This window comes from Pan paniscus, chromosome 14 (genome assembly GCF_029289425.2).
Source record: "Pan paniscus chromosome 14, NHGRI_mPanPan1-v2.0_pri, whole genome shotgun sequence".
In the NCBI taxonomy this organism is placed as follows: domain Eukaryota; kingdom Metazoa; phylum Chordata; class Mammalia; order Primates; family Hominidae; genus Pan; species Pan paniscus.
In genome coordinates, this window is record NC_073263.2 from 20,964,601 (window position 1) to 20,984,982 (window position 20,382).

Consider the following 20,382-nt stretch of genomic DNA (forward strand, 5'->3'; position numbering starts at 1 on the left):
TGTCTGTTCCCATGACATCTGGAGGAAAGAGACATAAGACTTAACGTAAGTTTCCTTAGAGTTCATTTGAGTTAATCTATCTATGTATTCCTGGGGGCAGCACATGAAAACTACCAATATTAATAAGTACCACACATGGGGTATCTCCCATATGCCGGGCACTTTTTATACAGGCATAGCTGATTTTAATTGCACTTCGCTTTATTGTGCTTTGCAGAGATTGCATTTTTTACAAACTGAAGGTTTATGGCAACATGGCATCGAGCAAGTCTACAGGTGCTCACTTCCTGTCTCTGTCACATTTTGGTAGTTTTTTGCAATATTTCAACCTTTTTCATTGTTATTATATATGCTATACTCATCTGTAATCAGTGATCTTTGGTGTTACTACTGTAATTGTTTTTGGGCATGATAAACCACACCCATATAAGACAATGAATTAATCAATTAATGTTGTGTGTGTTCTGACTGCTCCACTGAGGCTGTTCTCTCTCTCTCTCTCTCTCTTTCTTTAAGCTTCCTTATTCCTTAAGACACAACAATATTGAAATTAGGCCAATTAATAACCCTACCATGGCCTCTAAATATTCAAGTGAAAGAAAAGTGGTATGTCTCTCAACTTTAATCAAAAGCTAGAAATGATTAAGCTTAGTGAGGAAGGCATGTTGAAAGCCAAGACAGCCTGAAACCTAGCCCTCTTGTGCCAAACAGCCAGGCTGTGAAAGCAAAGAAAAATTTCTTGAAAAAAATTAAAAGTGCTACTGCAGTGAACACACGTATGATAAGAAAGCGAAACAGCCTTATTGCTGATATGGAGAAAGTGTGCGTGGTGTGGATAGAAGAGCAAACCAACCGCAATGTTCCCTTAAGCCAAAGCCTAATCCAGAGCAAGACCCTATCTCTTTGGTTCTATTAAGGCTGAGAGAGGTAAGGAAGCTGCAGAAGAGAAGTTGGAACCTAGTAGAGGTTGGTTCATAAGGTTTAAGGAAAGAAGCCATCTCCATAACATCAAGTGCAAGATGAGGTGGCAAGCGCTCCAGATCTTGCTAAGATCATCGATGAAGGTCACTACACTAAACAACAGATTTTTCATGTAGATGAAAGAGCCTTCTACTGGAAGAAAATGCCACCTAAGACTTTCATAGCTAGAAAGGAGAAGTCAATGCCTGGCTTCAGAGCTTAAAAGGACAAGCTGACTCTCTTGTCAGGGGCTAATGCAGCTGGTGACTTGAAGTTGAAGCCAGTCCTCATGTACCATTCAAAAATCCTAAAGCACTTAAACTTATGCTAAATCTACTCTGTCTGTGCTTTATAAATGGAACAACAAACCCTGGGTGTCAGTACATCTGCTTACATCATGACTTACTGAATATTTTCAACCCACTGTTTAGACCTTCTGCTCAGAAAAAAAAAGATTTTTTGAAAATGTGACTGCTCATTGAGTACCAGGTCACCCAAGAGCTCTGATAGAGATGTACAAGAAGATGAATGTTTCCATGTCTGTTAGCACAACATCCATTCTGCAGCCCAGGAATCAAGGAGTCATTTTGACTTTCAATTCTTATTATTTAAAAAATACATTTTGTAAGGCTATAGCTTCCACAGATAGTGAATCCTCTGATGGATCTGGACAAAAGAAATTAAAACCTTCTGAAAATAATTCACTATTCCAGGTGCCATTAAGAACATTCATGATTCATGGGAGGGGGTCAAATGCCAACATTAACAGGAGTTCGGAAGAAGTCGATTCCAACCCTGGATGACTTCGAAAAGCTCAATTGAGACTTTGGTCAATTTACCACAGGAAGTCACTGCAGATGTGGTGGAAATAGCAAGAGAACTATAATTAAAAGTGGAGCCCGAAGATGTGACTGAATTGCTGCAATCTCGTGATGAAGTTTAAATAGGTGAGAAGTTGCTTTATGTGGATGGGCAAAGAAAGTGGTTTCTTGAGACGGAATCTACTCCTGGTGAAGATGCCGTGAACATTGCTGAAATGACAACAAAGGATTTAGAATGTTACGTCGACTCAGTTGATAAAGCAGTGGCAGGGCCTGAGAGGATGGACGCCAATTTGGAAAGAAATTCTACTGTGGGTGAAATGCTATCAAACAGCATCACGTGCTACAGAGACATCTTTCGCGAAAGGAAGAGTCAATTGCCAAGGCAAACTTCATTGTTGTCTTATTTTAAGAAATTGCCACAGCCGCCCCCACCTTTGGCAACCACCACCCTGATCAGTTAGCAGCCATCCACAGTGAAGCAAGACCCTCCACTAGCAAAAAGATTGATTCACTGAAGGCTCAGATGAAGTCTAAGACGTCACCACCCAGCACCTCCTTGTCCTCACCCTTAGCAGGCTGAGCCCCGAGGCTGCCTCTGAGGGAAACACAACACACTGGTGTGTCTGTGCTGCTGGCACCCCACATCAGACACACACACAGACAGCCCCATGGGAGGCACAGACCCGATGGGGAGGCCTGGTGGACAGCACAGGAGAACTCAGCCAGCCACGTTCGTTGAGCTCTTACTGCAACCCCAGCCCCAGGCCACGCCCTGAAAGGGTTTGAGAAGAGACAGAGGCGGATGATCCAGACTTAGCCTCCTGAAGAATGGATGAGCAAGTGCTTACCTGTGTTTTAAGGGTCCCCAGGATCTGTTTTAATTAAGGATGATAAGGCACACAGACACAAAAATGACTCTCATGAAGAAGAAGCTTATTCTGCTCATACATCCCTAGAAACAGGAGGCCCAGCACAGCACACGGGGCCTCATAGGAGACACTGGGCCAGTCAGGAACAGAGGGAGACGGAGGAACTGTGGGCTGGAGCCTTTTTATGGTTTCCACGGGAGGAGTGGGTGAGCGGAGCACACAGGCTTAGGATTGTCTAGTTTAATTTCAGGGCTCTGGGGCAGATGACTATCCCTAATGTCTGGCAATGGCCCTGGGGTGACTAAGGCAGGTGGATGGATAGTAGCCCTCGTGTGAGAGCCTGATAGGGAAGGTGGGGCAGTCCCCCCAGAGTCAGCAATGCCCCAGATGTCAAAGTATCATGAATGAATAGAGAAAAGTAAAGACATGGGTAGTTCAGTGCCTGAACACCCATCAGGGCAGAGGTCTGCCCTAGGCAGTGGATGTCCAAGAAAGCACAGTAATGTTCACATATTTAAAACATAAGTCATATCCATGATAATACATTTTTGGGATGATAAACCAATGTTAACCTCATCCAAAATTTCCCTCACAGACATGTCCGGAATAATGTTTGACCCAATACCTGGGCACCCAGTGGCCCAGCCAAGATGACATGTTAAATTGTCCATCACACTATCTTAATGTTTCACAGTTTCCTGGAGCTTAAAACGTCAGATATTGACCTCAGTACCTCCCCCGTCTCTCAGCACAAAACCCTGCACACTCTGCCTTCTACAACACCTCTCAGACCCATGCCCACCTCTCAGCCCCACCAGGCCTGGCTTGCTTTGGGTCTCATGACATCCTGAGTTCCAACCACTGCCTGTGTGGCCTCAGGCCAGCAGCATTTCCTCCCTGCACTTTTCCCCACATGACACCTTTCTGTCTCTCTGATGTCAGGCTCTTGCCTAAAATCTGTCTGCGGTCTTCTCTCAGGGTGAAATTTCCACTCATGAGCCTGTCACGGAGGCCTACCCAACAGAGCCCTGACCTGCCCCTCCAGGCCCATTTTATCTGCCGCCCCAGGAGCCACCTGCAGATCTGAACACCTCTGGCCTCTTTCTACCTCTGTGCACCTTCCTTCCCCTCTGTCTGCCTCCTCCCTCGACTAACCCCAGACCCACTAAACACTCACAGCCATGTGAACCGAACTCACCACACACATATCTCATTTCTACGGTGTGTGTTTGAAAGTTCCCCCTTTGCCTTCCTTTGATACTCCAGTAGGTAGGAGGAGTATCTCATTACTGTTGGTAGCAGTGGTATTTTGGGACCCCCCAGTTGGCTTCCACTGACAACACTTCTGCTGGGCGGGGGAGGGGTGCCTCATTACTGCTCCCCGTGTGGTCTCTAATGTCACCATGGGAGGTGTGAGGCCTCATTATCGCTGGATGGTGATAAAAATTCCCATTTTCCACGTAGTCTTCTCTGATACCACCTATGTGGTTTGAATGATGGTGGCACCTCCAAAATTCGTGCTGAACCTTAATCCCCACTGTGGTAGTATTAAGCGGCGGGGCCTTTTGGAAAGTTATTAAGTCATGAGGACTCTTCCCTCATGAATGTATTAGGGCCCTTATAAAAAGGGTTTGCTGAAGTGGCTTTGTGCCTGTAATACTGCATCAATTTATGCCACCGTAATCATACTCTGAGAAGGAATTAGTGAATAAACTTTCCCTACCTTGTTTACAAAGATAATATGTAGTTGTAGTAGCAAATTTAAACAAAAAAAGAAAGTAAAATTACCCTAATGTCTACCAAGCAGAAAACACTACTGTTGATATTTTGGTACACATCCTCCCAGGTTTCCATATATACATAGTGATTGTTCATATATAGGGAATTACACTATTCATTCAGAAAGTACTGACCGCCTAGTATGTGTCTGGCACTGTTTTAGTCACTAGGAATATAATGGTAAATGAGACAGTGTTAGCTGGGCGCAGTGGCTCACACCTGTAATCCCAGCACTTTGGTAGGCCAAGGCAGGCAGATCGCTTAAGCCCAGGAGTTCAAGGCCAGTGAGGGCAACATGGTGGAACCCCTTCTCTACAAAAAATACAAAAAATTATCTGGGCATGATGGTGTGCACCTGTGGCCCCAGCTACTCAGGAGGCTGAGGTGGGAGGATTGCTTGAGCCTAGGAGGTGGAGGCTGCAGTGAGCCGTGATTGTGCTGCTGCACTCCAGCATGGGTGAGAGAGTGAGACTCTGTCTCAAAAAAGAGTGTGTACACAGCCAGAGCCATATAAAGTACAGGCACAGATCACTCTGCACCTGTCATCTAAAAAGACACATCTGGCCGGGCGCAGGGGCTCACCAGCACTTTGGGAGGCCCAGGTGGGCCGATCACCTGAGGTCAGGAGTTTGAGACCAGGCTGGCCAACATGGTGAGACCCTATCTCTACTAAAAATACAAAAAATTAGCCAGGCATGGTGGTGCATGCCTGTAATCCCAGCTACACGGGAGGCTGATGCAGAAGAATTGCTTGAACCCGGTAGGTGAAGGTCTCAGTAAGCCAAGATTGTGCCACTGCACTCCAGCCTGGGCAACAGAGTGAGACTCCATCTCAAACGAAAAAAAGAAAAAGAAAAAAAAAAAGACACATCTGTAGAAACCTACCCTGGTGCTGCCTCTCCCTCCCACTCACAAACCCAGGAATAAGTACTGAATGAACAATCCCACCTACAAAATAGTATTTCATTTTTAAAAATAATTAAAGAGATATTTATAACATGTATTATTCTACTAGCTGTACTTTATCATGTGTCATCACCTCCGAACACCCAGAAGCCTAAGGTGTTTCAAAACAAGGGACTTAATTTCATCCACTAGCAACACAGCTGTGTTAAGTGGAACTGACATGGAACTACAGTATAATCTGGAGTGTTTTCTAAAAACAAATAGAAACATTCATTTTATGCTTTTCTGATTTCTCCAGTAAAGCGTTCATTAATGAGTTACAGCTCAAAGAGATGGCTTAAGAACATCAGTTGGTCTGGTGCAGTGGCTCACGCCTGTAATCCCAGCACTTTGGGAGGCCGAGGCAGGCGGATCATGAGGTCAGGAGATCAAGACCATCCTGGTTAACATGGTGAAACCCCGTCTCTACTAAAAATACAAAAAAAAAAAAAAAAAAAATTAGCCAGGTGCTGTGGTGGCAGGCACCTGTAGTCCCAGCTACTCAGGAGGCTGAGGCAGGAGAATGGCATGAACCTGGGAGGCGGAGCTTGCAGTGAGCTGAGATCGCGCCACTGCACTCCAGCCTGGGTGAAAGAGCGAGACTCCGTCTCAAAAAAAAAAAAAAAAAAAAAACCATCAGTTGGAGAGAGTTCTTCCTCCTTTACAAATGCTGCCAAAGGACATTGGGTTTTGAATTTAACAATCCAAAAATGTGTCAAAAATGTCACTTTTTGTGGGGGAGGAGCAGGGCTTCCTATTTGCTACTATAGAGACTGGTGTGGAATGCATGGAGCTGCTAACATAGGGGTTGCTTAACTATGGCCTGTGGGCCAATTCCAGTTCACCATCTCATTTTTAAAAATTTGTCACAAACATCTTCACTTCAAAATATCTAGGACTAGATATTAAAATATGGACTTAATATATCCACTCTACACACAGCTGTTTGTAGAATGAAGTGCACATTGGGGATAATGGCTATAATCTGAATATGGACATTTTGGTTCAGAACACTTCTCAATGGGCAAAGTACAGATATGTTATACTACAGAGGTAGATTACGAATTTCATTTCTAGAAGCAATGTTTGGGGCTGGGCATGGTGGCTCACACCTGTAATACCCACACTTTGGAAGGCCAAGGTATGAAGATTGAGCTCAGGAGTTCAAGACCAGCCTGGGCAACAAAGTGAGACCCCTGTTTCTACAGAAAAAAAATGAGCTGGGCATGGTGATGCCCATCTGTGGTCCTAGCAACACAGGAAGGTGTAGTGGGAGGATTGCTTGAGCCCAGGAGGTTGAGGCTGCAGTGAGCTGTTTGTGGCACTGCAGTCCAGCCTGGGCACCAGAATGAGACCCCTCTCAAAAAAATAAAAAATAAAAGCAATGTTTATTGGGTAAACATGGACATAAAGATGGCAACAGTAGACAGTAGGTCTATCAAGTACTATGCTCACTACCTGGGCAATGGGATCAACTGTACCCCAAACCTCAGGACCAACACAATGTACCTATGTAACGAATCTGCACGTTCCCCTTCAATCTGAAATAAATGTTGAAGGTTGGGCGTGGTGGCTCATGCCTGTAATCCTAACACTTTGGGGAGGCTAAGGCGGGCAGATCACTTGAGCCCAGGAGTTCGAGACCAGCCTGGGCAATATGGTGAAATTCCGTCTCCAACAGAAAAATACAAAAATTAGCCAGTCTCATCACCTGTTCTCAAATAAATATGTTGACATTATTTAAAAATTTTTAAAAACGCAATGTTTAAAAGATTTTCTTCTGGCTGGGTGCAGTGGCTCATGCCTATAATCCCAACACTTTGGGAGGCCAAGGCAGGTGGATCACCTGAGGTCAGGAGTTTGAGACCAGCCTGGCCAACATGGCAAAACCTTGGCTCTAGTAAAATACAAAAATTAGCCAGGCGTGGTGGCAGATGCCTGTAGTTTCAGCTACTCGGGAGACAGGAGAATCACTTGAACCTGGGATGCAGAGGTTGCTATGAGCTGAGATCACACCATCGCACTCCAGCCTAGGTGACAAGACCAAAACTCTGTCTCAAAAAACAAACAAACAAAAAGACTTTCTTCTGAATTTAACCAACAGTATCCTAAAATATATTTGCTAACTCGATATTTGTCATGAAATTAGAACATATACTTTTATATACCCTATGTATACAGCAACATTAAATGTGTCATATGAAATTGGAATATATACTTCAACATTAAATAAACGTGCATAATTCCCTTCTCCCTATCCTCCAACTACTCAGAGAAGAGCATAGATTAATGTAATTTTCAGTGGTTTAACATCTTCCCATCCAAGTACTAACCAGGCACGACCCTACTTAGTTTCCAAGATCAGATGACATCAGGCATGTTTAGGGCGGTACGGCTGTAGGTGGTTTAGCACTTTCTATTAGGGAGACAATCTTTCTAAAGCAATGCTCTATATCCACAGGTTCTGCATCTGCAGATTCAGCCAACCATGGCTCAAAAATATTCAGGGAACCCTTCACCCAAATAACAATGCAATAAAAAATACAAATAAAAAGTCGGGTGCGGTGGCTCATGCCTGTAATCCCAGCACTTTAGGAGGCTGAGGCGGGCGGATCACCTGAGGTTTGGAGTTCGAGACCAGCCTGACCAACATGGAGAAACGCTGTCTCTACTGAAAAAAAAAAAAAGAAAACAAAACAAAATTAGCCGGGCATAGTGGGACGTTTGTAATCCCAGCTACTTGGAAAGCTGAGGCAGAATTGCTTGAACCTGGGAGGCAGAGGTTGCGGTGAGCCAAGATTATGCAATTGCACTCCAGCCTGGGCAACAAGAGCGAAACTCTGTCTCAAAAATAATAATAATAATAATAATAAAATAAAAATATAACTCCTATATGTATTAATAGCATTTACACTATATTAGGTATTATAAGTAATCTAGAGGTGATTTAAAGTATATGGGAGGATATGCATAAATTACATGCAAATACTAGACCATTTTATTTACTTACAGGATCTTGCTCTCTTACCCAGGGTGGAGTGCAGTGACTCCATCACTGCTCACTGCAGCCTCAGCCTCCCGGGTTCAATTCATCCTCCCATCTCAGCCTTCCGAATGGTTGGGACTACAGGTGTCCACCACCACGCCTGGCTAATTTTTGTTTTTTGTTTTGTAGAGGCAGGGTTTCACCATGTTGCCCAGGCTGATCTTGAACTCCTGAGCTCAAGTGATTCACCTGTCTCGGCCTGCAGAAGTGTTGGGGTTACAGGCGTGAGCCACTGTGCCTGATACTAGGCCATTTTATATCAGGGATTTGAGCATCTGTGGATTTTGGTATCTGTGGGAGGTCCTAGACCAATCCCCACGGATATCAAAATCCGAGGATGCTCAAGCAGACCTCAGTATCCCCATGGATACCAAGAGATAACTGTATTGAAAACATTTTTCAATATTTTCAATATTTTTCAAACACTACTCCACATCTATTTTTAATATGTGGTGAGCACATCTAAACACGTAGAAAAGCTAGATACAGGCATTTGAATGAAGGACCTAAGTTTAACATTGTATCCACAGGAGTGCTGAGTGAAGTTTATCATTGTATCCACAGGAGTGCTGAGTAATAGCACGCCTGTGGATCAATGCTTCTAAATGCACATTCTGGCGGGAACCTTTCCCCTCCTTCACTGCCTTCTGCCCTTCCTTCAACCCATGAAACGAACGAGGGCATAAGTCCAAGAAATGCTGTAAAAATTGCATTCCCGTAAGTGATTTCCAGAAGGCAATGTTCCTTTCCAGTGAATCTTAACAAAAGGGTTGGAAAGCAAGTTTTTCTCATTTTACTTTTAGCATCGTTGACAACCTCTCCACATCTAGAGAGGCTCTACATGTTGCAAATAATTCACATTTATTTTAGAAGGTTGCGGTAAAAACTTAACAGCAGCTGGTCCACATTATATGCACAGGATCATAGTTGGTAAATCTTCTAAATAGAGGGTTGTCACTTCCGGTGGCTGAATGAGACAAACCATAAGCCATCATTTCTCACTCCATCAATTAACACCCAGAGGGGTGTTGTACCTGTATGCCTGTACCCCACACAGGGCCACTGCCTGGAAAGGCAGGATGCCTGTGGCTCTATTTCCACTACTCACCCATTCCCTGGAGTAGGCGCTCAATTAATAGGCTGAGTTTAACACACAGGTACACAGCATGGACACTGTAAAACTCTTAAGTGGGATCACATTATATGCAGATTGCAGATTTCAGCAATTTGACTTTTTTTTTTTTTTTTTTTTTGGAGACAGAGTCTTGCTCTGTCACCCAGGCCGGAGTACAGTGGCACGATCTCGGGTCACTGCAACCTCTGCCTCCTGGGTTCAAGTGATTCTCCTGCCTCAGCCTCCCAAGTAGCTGGGATTACAGGCACCCACCACCACACCTGGCTAATTTTTATATTTTTAGTAGAGACAGGGTTTCACCATGTTGGCCAGGCTGGTCTCGAACTCCTGACGTCAAGTGATCCACCCACCTCGGCCTCCCAAAGTGCTGAAATTACAGGCATGAGCCACCGTGCCCGGCCTGCAATTTGATATTTTTACCCGTCTTCAAGATCTTTCCTTTCTCGTGGAGATACTTCAATTTTTATAAATATAGCTACAGGAAATCTTTAAATGGCTTTAATAACAAACTTGGCTTCTTTGGAAGGGCACTGGAACACAGATGCCATAAAATAATTCTACATAATGAAATCTATTAATTATTCAGCATTTTAACAATCACAATTCAACAACTTACAGTGATCTGAAGGTTCTCAAGATCCTAAATGACTTCTGAAATTAAATTATGTTCAGTAAAAAGCTAAGTTAAACTCTTCAGGTTTTGAATAAACCTAAGTAAACAACAATTTTGTTGCACTAAAGTAATACCTATCTTAAAAGTGGTTTCCCCAAACTATTAGCCAATCTCTTTCTCTAACTAAGCACTATTTTACCAGATTTTCAAGTTGATAAAAATAATAGTTATTCTCTCATTTGGTAAATACCACTTTATAACAAAGAAAACACTTCAAATACAAGACTTTGTTTATTAATAAAGTAATTCATTATGACTTTTGAAAAAAAAAGTTTTAAAATGTTCTGTGTACATATCAATGTAGGTTAGGCCAGCCAAAAGACAAAGCAAAGCATCAACATTAAGTCACAGGCTAGGATTATACAAATAAGAGCAAACACAAGGCTTATGATACTTGTTAGGTAAACACAACCAAACTAAACTGTACTTCAAATTTGTTTATATAAAAGCATATTAAAGCTCACTTTAAAATAGTGTCGATCTTTTCTTTTAAACGGGCATAGACTCATTTGCAGTCATATACAAATATACCTAATAGCTTTCTTCATCTTTTAATACAAGTACAATTCCTTGCTTCTTTATGCAACCTAACAAAATAATATAGAATGAAGTCATTAGAAAAATATGAACCTTTCTGAATCTATATTACATTTTTAATTTAAATTGGAAAATACAGTTTAGATCATATGAAACATATGGATTTCAGACATGTATTATCTGTTTCTAACAGATTATTAGATACGGTCTTTATTTTGGCTGAAATGCAAAAATATGACTTTCTTAATAACAGATTAGTTAAAAATACTTTCCATTGATAGCAGTGCTAGTCCCTAGAACAAAAGGTAAGCAAAACTTATTTGTAAGTTACTGCCTATTCAATGCCCAGAATATGTAGATCCTAAATCTAAGCCCTTAACATACATCTACTTTAAAGATAACTGAAAGATCTCACATGCCTGATAATCCTTAAACAGTCCTGTAAACATAGTCAAAATCTGCTAATAGAAATACAATTCAAGTAAACATTGCATATTTGATTTAAACCACCTTACAGTTAAATTCACTCATGACACATTGGATCATAACCACTAATATGTAAAAAGTTTTAAAAAAATCATCCTTACGTATAGATGAAAATAAACTTTGTAAACTTGTTCATTTAAAATAACGAATGTACTGCAGCTGCTCTTTGGTTTGGCATAGTTTCAGGTACTGAATATTCAAGTAAATTTGTTCCCAGGTAAACCAAGTCTCCTAATTTGTTTGTAATGGCAATGGCAAGACCTGAACTTCAACTTTATTTTTCTTAAGGTGTCATCACAAAGTGTTTGAAGGACCAAAGATAGTACTTCTAAAATTTGACAGGGCTTCATTTTGATTTTTTCTCCCCAAATAGTTGATAGCAATAATCAATACCAGTTGAGATACCAAAGAGGCAGCCTTTCCCTGATTCCCACACCACTTGTAGGCCTTTGCTAGAATGGTCATTAATACGTATGAATCAGTTCAGCTAAATATTATTTAGAACGTGGCAAAATGCCGGCTGTAAATTAAATCAAAGATAAGTAATTCAAAGGCTTTAACTGAAAATTTCTGAAAAGATGTTTGCTGTGCTATTAAAGATGTTAAATAACAAAAATTAAAAGAACTGAGAAAGACTATACCATGAAAGTGCATAATAGTGAAGAAAAAAATGAAGTTCCCTTGGCGTTAGCCAGGTGCATGCAAATCTTTTTATCTGAATGTAGAAATGCAAAAAGTACCAGGAGAACATTTCTGAAAGTAGTCAAGTATGTTTTAACATTTATCTCCTTATAATATGCAAACTGCCAAACTGAAGTTATGTTTTTAGTTGGTAATTGATATATATATATTTTTGAGATGGAGTTTCACTCGTTGCCCAGGCTGGAGTGCAGTGGCATGATCTCGGCTCACTGCAACCTCCGCCTCCTGGGTTCAAGTGATTCTCCTGCCTCCACCTCCCGAGTAGCTGGGACTACAGGCGTGTGCCACCATGCCTGGACAGTTTTGGGTTTTTTTTGTATTTTTAGTGGAGACAGGGTTTTGCCATTTTGACCAGGCTAATCTCGAACCCCTGACCTCAGGTGATCCGCCAGCCTTGGCCTCCCAAAGTGCTGGGATTACAGGCATGAGCCACCACACCCAGCAATAATTGGTATCTCTTAAATCTCATTCTAGTTTGCTAGAATCAAGATTATTAAGGAGTTGAAACAAAGGTAGAAGAATCCATACTATAATATCCCAAATTATGTTTTCAAAGCTAACTCATTCCTTTGGTTCAAAAAGAAAAAAAGTTGCCTCCTTTTAAAATCTAATATTAGTATGGCTGATGGAAATTAGGCCAAATTATAAACAAATTATAAACCTACAGTAGCAACCATAAAATTTATGCTGTACTAGGAAATGATAGAGCTATTCCTAGTGTATTATTTAGCATACAGAAGGTACTCCAAAAAATTTACTGGGGCGGGGCGTGGTGGCTCATGCCTGTAATCCCAGCACTCTGGGAAGCTAAAGTGGGTGGATTATTTGAGGTCAGGAGTTTGTGATCAGCCTGGTCAACATGGTGAAACCTCGTCTCTTCTAAAAATGTAAAAATTAGCCGGGCATGGTGGCAAGAGCCTGTAATCCCAGCTACTTGGGAGGCTGAGGCAGGAGACTCTATCGAACCTGGGAGGCAGAGGTTGCAGCGAGCCAAGATCCCGCCACTGCACTCCTGCCTGGGAGACAGAGCAAAACTCTGTGGAAAAAAGAAGAAAAAAATTTATTGGGTGAATGAAAAGTGATTTTGCAAAATTAGGCATCGCAGAATGTTAGAAGTCATCCAGTCCAACTCATTCACAACACCCCCTCCCCTGCAGTCCCATTTTACAGACAGGAAGCTCCAACCTGTAGTACTCACAGATGCTGCTGAGATTCATCTCCACCCACTCACTGGAAGCAATCAATTATTTTGGGGTGTGTGTGTGTGTGTGTGTGTCTGTCTAAAAGGTGTAAATGAGGAGTGACATTTCTACATTGTTTATTCTGTACTTTTCCTTGGAGTTAATGCAACACCTCCTGTCGCTTAGATTTTAAAAGGAAAAAGGAGAAGTGTGTCTAGTCATAAAGGGGTTGCTGTTAGGAAGTCAGACTTCAGACTGTGCATCTAAGAGTAGAATCCACTTCTCAAGAGACTGGGAATGTAAAATGACCACTCAGGTTAGAATTTCCAACTGACAGCCAGGAGGAAAACTTACTCTAAAGTTTTTTTTGCCTAGTTTGAATTGCATTTTAAATCACTGTTTAAGCTGTTACAGTATTACTGTAAAAAGTTTCAAAGTAATTTTTAGTCATTACCTACACTGAAATTTGAAAGTGAAGTCAACAGCATACTTTATTCTAACTGCTGTTAAAACTCAAAGCTATTTTTTTTTAACAAATTACAATATTCCTCTTAGATTTTCTTCTGGACACCTATACTTCTTCCCACTGTGTCCAGTATTCTCCAGCACATGTACCTTTGTGTTTCTCTGCCCATGTACATACCCCTGAAAGTTCAACAAAAAAAGCTATAAAATAGCAGAGAGAACCCAAAATATTTCTTATACTGCCAAGTTCCCTTTAAACCTTGGGCACTTGCTCTACTACATGGTTATATTAATGCTCATAACTAAGCTTTCGATGAATTAGACCAATGTGTTCTATGTTCTAAATGATATTTAGATATCTGAATCCTTCTGTTATAGCCAACAATAAAAAAAGTTATTAAAAATGTTGAAAAGTATAAAATAGTAATTATAAATTAGCAAATACCCAATTTAAAAAAGCAGTTTTCCTTATACAGTACAAGCAACAGTAATTTGAATATTAGTCACTTTCAGCCACCATTTGCCCTAGATGTACTTTAAAGTTTTTAAGCTTGTGTTTTTGGAGTGAAAATACGGATACTTATTCTAATAATGTAATTCAGGTATCAAAAAATACATATGCATGTTAAAATGTGATGACAGCTCATATTATAGCATCTCATAACAGGTAAGTATTATTTCCAGAATAACATTAAGTCACTTTTGTAGCTCTAAGTCAATGCTGCACAAATGGACACTTAAGATTAAGGCATCGTTCTGCTCTGGAGTAGTGCTTCTGTGAATCCCAGGAACTGTACAAAGGCTTTCCGTTTTAAAAAATATATCTTCTGTTATACTTCAGTTATTTCATTCCACTGATCATTTCCTTGCAAATGAAAATTGAAAATACCAGTCTATAATGTTTTCATACACCTACAAAAAAAGAAACACATTATTGGTTAAAACTTGATTTTTTATTTCTGAAAATATTTACTAAATGGTTCTGTGGGCTAAGGTACAAAGCTACTAATATAACAAGATAGAAAATGAATTCCTTAACACTACTAATATTATAATAATAAAGATTTTTGTAGCAGTAAATGAGTGGGTATTACTGTCTTCCCCAGAAGCAATCAAAAGAGTATTTTAAAAGGGAGAATCTTACAGTACTCCCAGACTGCTAACTTGGACATCATCTGAGAAGACATCTGGTCCACCTACACCTGTCCTAAGATTGGTGCAAGATGTAGAAAACTTCCCACAGCAACTGTTAAAGGAACTGCAGCTGAGGATTCTCAACAACCACAAGCATCAGCAATTATTTCCGCCCGCATTAAGAAGAAATGTGGACCTCGGACTGAGGGCTTTTCTGGGAACCAAGTACTACTCCACAGCTCCAGCTCTTGGTGGCATGGACCTGGCTTACAATCACCGTATGCGGGACACATAGCTCCTCTTCTGACTGCAGCGCACTCGGCCCGACGTGACCTCCACCCCTAGTGCCTGCGATCTGACTCTGCCCGACGTGACCTCCACCCCTAGTGCCTGTGATCTGACTCTGTCCTGGGTCTTAGGTTCTGGCTGCAGCCCTGCACGCAGGCTCGAGGTCCTCTGCAAGGACCTAACTGCTGAGGACAAGCCCACAAGTGAGGAAACAGATGCTCCTCTAGCTGACACTAAAGATAAGATGCCTTTAGAAAAACAAACTCCTGTTATACAGGAACAGGATGATAAATGCGATAAGCTCCATGTTTGTGGTAATTTACTACTTAGCAATTTTCTCTTGCTGTGTCTTTTACAAACCATATGACATAAATAAACCTCTTATTTCTTTCTCAGAGCCTTTAATTTTGGTCATTTTTCTCTGGGTCGAATTTCCTCAATAGTGGACAAAAGTCACCTTTTTTTCTTTTTTCTTTTTTTGAGACAGGGCCTTGCTCTGTTACCCAGGCTGGAGGGCAGTTGGTGCCATCTTGGCTCATTGCAGCCTTGACCTCCTGGGCTCAAGTGATCCTCCCACTTCAGCCTCCCAAGTAACTGGGACTATACAGGTGTGCATCAACACAAACCTGGCTAATTTTTTATTTTTTGTCGAGATGAGGTCTCACTATACTAATTTAAGTATCTGACCCAGGCTGGTCTCTCACTCCTGGACTTAAGTGATCCTCCCACCTTGACCTCCCAAAGTGCTGGAATTAGAGGTGTGAGCCACCTTGCCTGGCCACCTTTTTTTCTTTAATTAATAAGGTACTGCCTTCTGAAAAGGCCAGTGGTCCACATACTAGTCCTAAACTATTTTTATTAGTTTCGTCATTAATTTACCAACAAATAATTACTAAGATTATTCTATAAGAAATAAGGAAAATGAGATTTGGGCAGATGTTACATTCTAGTCTTTCCTGTACTGCCTAATTTTGCTGATATAATTAAAAAGACTAAAAAAATAGAACTGCAAATTGTTTAAAGATTATGAAATATGCAAATAAGCTGCATTTATTCAAGGATTACCTTTATACTGTCTTACCTTGCTCTTATTCAAATGGTTAGTTATGAACAAGTGGTACTCAATTTTCTATTGCCATTGTTACATGGTTATTTGTCCCTGTAAGCATATAATTATATATGACATGACAAAAAAAAAAAAAAAGAAGTATTAAGTTTCTGGCTAAATGGTAAAATGAAAGCAAAAATGACTATCATGTAAATACAAAATAGGCTTATGGTGTCAACCATTTGTCTTCTTATAGAACCTAGAAGTAAGTAAAGAGCTAACATTAGCAGTCAAAAGTTTGATTTTATGTTTATCTTGTGGAAATACCTATTGGCTTTAAAGATGTTAAACAGCAATAATTAAGAAGTTCACAAAATGAACTTTTCCCTAGATCGTTATTTTTTAGAGACGGGCCTTAATAGTATTGCCTAGGCTGGCCTTAAACTTTGGAATTTTTCCTTGACCTTATACAAAAGGTGTAATGATCCCAATGAAGATCCTAAAGATACCAATTTAAGAGAATGTTTTAAATGCTGCTAAAAGTCAAGACAACAACAAAAAAACCTCAGAAATTCTAACAGTAGGTCTTTAAGGGTATTTAGGGTGTTTGCTACAGTTAGTACAAATGGAGCTAAATGTCCGGAATCATTTTTCTTTTTCCTTTTTTTTTTTTTTTTTTGAGACAGGGTCTTGCTCTGTCATCCAGGCTGAAGTGCAGTGGCATGATCATAGCTCACTGTAGCTTCAATATCCCAGGCTCAAGCAATCCTCTCACCTCAGCCTCCTGAATAGCTGGGACTACAGACACATGCCATCAGGCCTAGAAAATTTTTTTCCCAAAGTTTTTGGTAGAGATAGGCTATGTGGCCCAGGCTGGTCTCAAACTCCTGAGCTCAAGTGATCCTCCTGCCTCAGCCTCCAGAAGTGCTGGGATTACAGGTGTGAGCCACTGTGCCTGACCCAAAACCACTTTTCTATAGTGCAAGGAGATAATCAGTGTTATTACTATTATCATTAAAAAACAGATGTGTTTTAGACTGTAATGCTAGTTAAGTAGCCAGACAATATTTTAAACCCAGGTCTGATGAAAATTCCCACTTCAATTTTACTGACTATTCTATACCTGAATCCTCAATTCATAAATGATTAAGAGTCACCTAGAAAAGGTTAAATTATATTCAGTGTGCTCTTTTTTTTTCTTTCTTTCTTTTTTTTTTTTTTTTTGAGATGGAATCTCGCTGTCGCCCAGGCTGGGGTGCAGTGGTGCAATCTCGGCTCACTGCAGGCTCCACCCCCCGGGGTTCACGCCATTCCCCCGCCTCAGCCTCCCGAGTAGCTGGGACTACAGGCGCCCACCACCTCGCCCATCTAATTTTTTGTATTTTCAGTAGAGATGGGGTTTCACCATGTTAGCCAGGATGGTCTCGATCTCGTGACCTCGTGATCCGCCCGCCTCGGCCTCCCAAAGTGCTGGGATTACAGGCATGAGCTACCGCGCCCGGCCTTTTTTTTCTTTCTTCCCCGAGATGGAGTCTCACTCTGTCACCCAGGCTGGAGTGCAGTGGTGCGATCTCGGCTCACTGCAACCTCCGCCTCCCGGGTTCAAGCAATTCTCCTGCCTCAGCCTCCCGAGTAGCTGGGATTACAGGCACGTGCCACCACACCTGACTAATTTTTGTATTCTTAGTAGAGATGGGGTTTCACCACGTTGGCCAGGCTGGTCTCTAACTCTTGACCTTGTGATCCACCCACCTCGGCCTCCCAAAGTGCTGGGATTATAGGCGTGAGCCACCATTCCTGGCCAGTGTGCTCTTTTTTAACTAAGGCAGCAAAGAATGTAATGCTTTTCAAGAATTATCTTCAACTAAGCAAAAGCTGGGACCCTAAAGAATAACACTGCTGGCCGGGCATGGTGGCTCATGCCTATAATCCCAGCACTTTGGGAGGCTGAGGCGGGTGGATCACAAGGTCAGGAGATCGAGACCATCCTGGCCAATATGGTGAAACCCCGTCTCTACTATAATACAAAAAATTAGCTGGGCATGGTGGCAACCACGTGTAGTCCCAGCTACTCGGGAGGCTGAGGCAGGGGAATCACTTGAACCCGGGAGGTGGAGGTTGCAGTAAGCAGAGATCGTGCCACTGCACTCTAGCCTGGTGACAGAGCGAAATTCCATCTCAAAAAAAAAAAAAAAAAGAATAACGTTGCTTATTCAGAACAGCCAATGCCAAAAGAACTTTCCATATCTCAGTGGAGAAATATGTGGCTGGGTTAACAAAAACCTGCAGTTGCATAGAAAAAAACATGAGCCACTATACTCTCCTCGCTCTATCCCTTCCTCATAGAAGCTACTAAGAAACACAAACACCCTATATATATTTTATTTATTTATTTATTTTTTATTATTATTATTTTTTGAGATGGAGTCTCGCTCTGTCACCCAGGCTGGAGTGCAGTGGCGCGATCTCGGCTCACTGCAAGCTCCGCCTCCCGGGTTCAAGCCATTCTCTTGCCTCAGTCTCCTGAGTAGCTGGGAATACAGGCGCCTGCCACCACGCCTGGCTAATTTTTTATATTTGTAGTAGAGACGGGGTTTCACCATGTTAGCCAGGATGGTCTCATTCTCCTGACTTTGTGATCCACCCGCCTCGGCATCCCAAAGTGTTGGGATTACAGGCGTGAGCCACTGCGCCCAGCATATATTTAAAAGTTTCACATATTTTAGTATTTTTTAAATGTTACATTATTTTGATTTTTCCACATGTATTATATCTGGTGCTTTTCATTTGAACCAGACAAAGCAGTGTTTCAAATGAGAACTATTACCTGATTTGACGATGCCTTCTTCAGCTCCATTCTCCAGCCACTGAGATTCACTGTCCAACAAGCGGTTTTTTGATTCACTAAGTGGTTTGATAGGAAAAGGCTGATTTGAGCCACTACTGAAAAGAAGAGCAAACAACTTAGTAAATAGCTTAATGCTCAACTATGGATACTTAATAAATTAATAAGCAGCAAATTAGTATTCCTTCTCCTAAATATGTGAGGGCAACTCATGAGATCTTAGCACTCTGAAAAAACTATCTTCAAAATAAAAATAGGCCCACAACCCCCCATTAAATGGCTCTCTAGACCCAAGAATCTGTATTCCAACACTGCCAATGAACCCAAGAATCTGTATTCCAACACTGCCAATGAAAACAATTAGTCAAAATTTAAAAAGCTTCAGAGGCCAGTCCGAAATGTTCTTAATATGTTAATCAGGAGCCATAGGTAGTACAAGGACAGGTGAGGATCTATATCTGTGGCCAGTACAAAACAATTACCTGTCATTTCCCAAGTTTTCTGCTTTCTACCTCTGCAGTTTAGATCTAAGGGGAAAAAATGATTCAGTGATTTAGCGTAGACTTATTTTTCTAGCTAAAAGATCCAGGGAGGGAGGGAATGGAGGAAGGAAAGGAAGAGGAAAAGGAAACTAATATTTGTTGGTTCCCTATTATGGGCCAGACACGATGCTAGGCATCTTATACACATTATCTCAACCCTCAAAATAAACTTTGGTGGTGGGTATCATTATCCTAATTTTATAGAGGTGGAAACTGAGGCTCATAGTTTAAGTGACTTGGCCAGAACCCTAACAAATATTAGAGCTCAAAGGTCTAAGGCTTTAAGCTACGTTCTAAGATTTATGGTTCTTCCAATATTAATATGCTAGCTTAGAACTTATCATTTTCTCTTCTCCTACAACTTATTTCTGTAGTGAATAAATTACCAATGTTTTACTTGGACAGAAGTATCTCTAGCTTCTTTAAAATTTCATTTAAAATGAACTATTACACTGAATGTATGAAAGTTTACTTGCCATGCAAATATTATGGGAAAATTTCCTCTAAGATGAATTAATGAAAAAAAATTTGTATTTTTGAATTCTCATTGATAGTATATTAAAATTTATCAAAATAAAATGGTGATTAGTATAATGACTAATTTATTTGCAAAAACATAACTGACATAAACCAATCTAATCAAATCTTGAAAGGTCTTAGTTGCTTCCCAGCTTGCCCAGACATTTCCAGCTTTATTTGATTATCCTGGTTTAACTATTAATAAACAAGCATTCTCTTTCCTACTCGTAAGTGTTCTGGTTTAGATAATAAAAAATTATGGTTATTAGCACATATACCTTTATTAACCCTCAGTTAAAAAAATTTAAATTTCTCTTTCCCTAACTATGCTGGCTTACTAAATCACTACTGTAAATAAGATGTACACACAACACATGTATACGGTTTGCTTTATGATGAATATA

The 20,382-nt window shown here is 41.0% G+C and overlaps 1 protein-coding gene across 24 annotated transcripts in view; it reads right to left on the minus strand.

Annotated features, from left to right (window-relative positions):
* Window positions 1-10,449: 10,449 nt before the first annotated feature.
* ZDHHC20 (zinc finger DHHC-type palmitoyltransferase 20) overlaps window positions 10,450-20,382 on the minus strand; it is an 84,857-nt gene continuing 74,924 nt past the window's right edge. For 5 of the 24 annotated variants that reach the window (XM_034936420.3, XM_034936417.3, XM_034936433.3 and 2 more), the window contains 3 exons: window positions 19,400-19,444; window positions 18,900-19,015; window positions 10,450-14,514 (listed from right to left, as the gene is read on the minus strand). In XM_034936420.3, the coding sequence (XP_034792311.1) occupies window positions 14,461-14,514; window positions 18,900-19,015; window positions 19,400-19,444 (215 nt within the window). In that variant the 3' untranslated portion in view covers window positions 10,450-14,460. Of the gene's footprint in view, window positions 14,515-16,105; window positions 16,184-18,899; window positions 19,016-19,399; window positions 19,445-20,382 lie in introns of those variants that run through there. The other 19 variants (XM_008958520.4, XM_063595914.1, XM_063595915.1 and 16 more) reach the window with 8 other exon arrangements.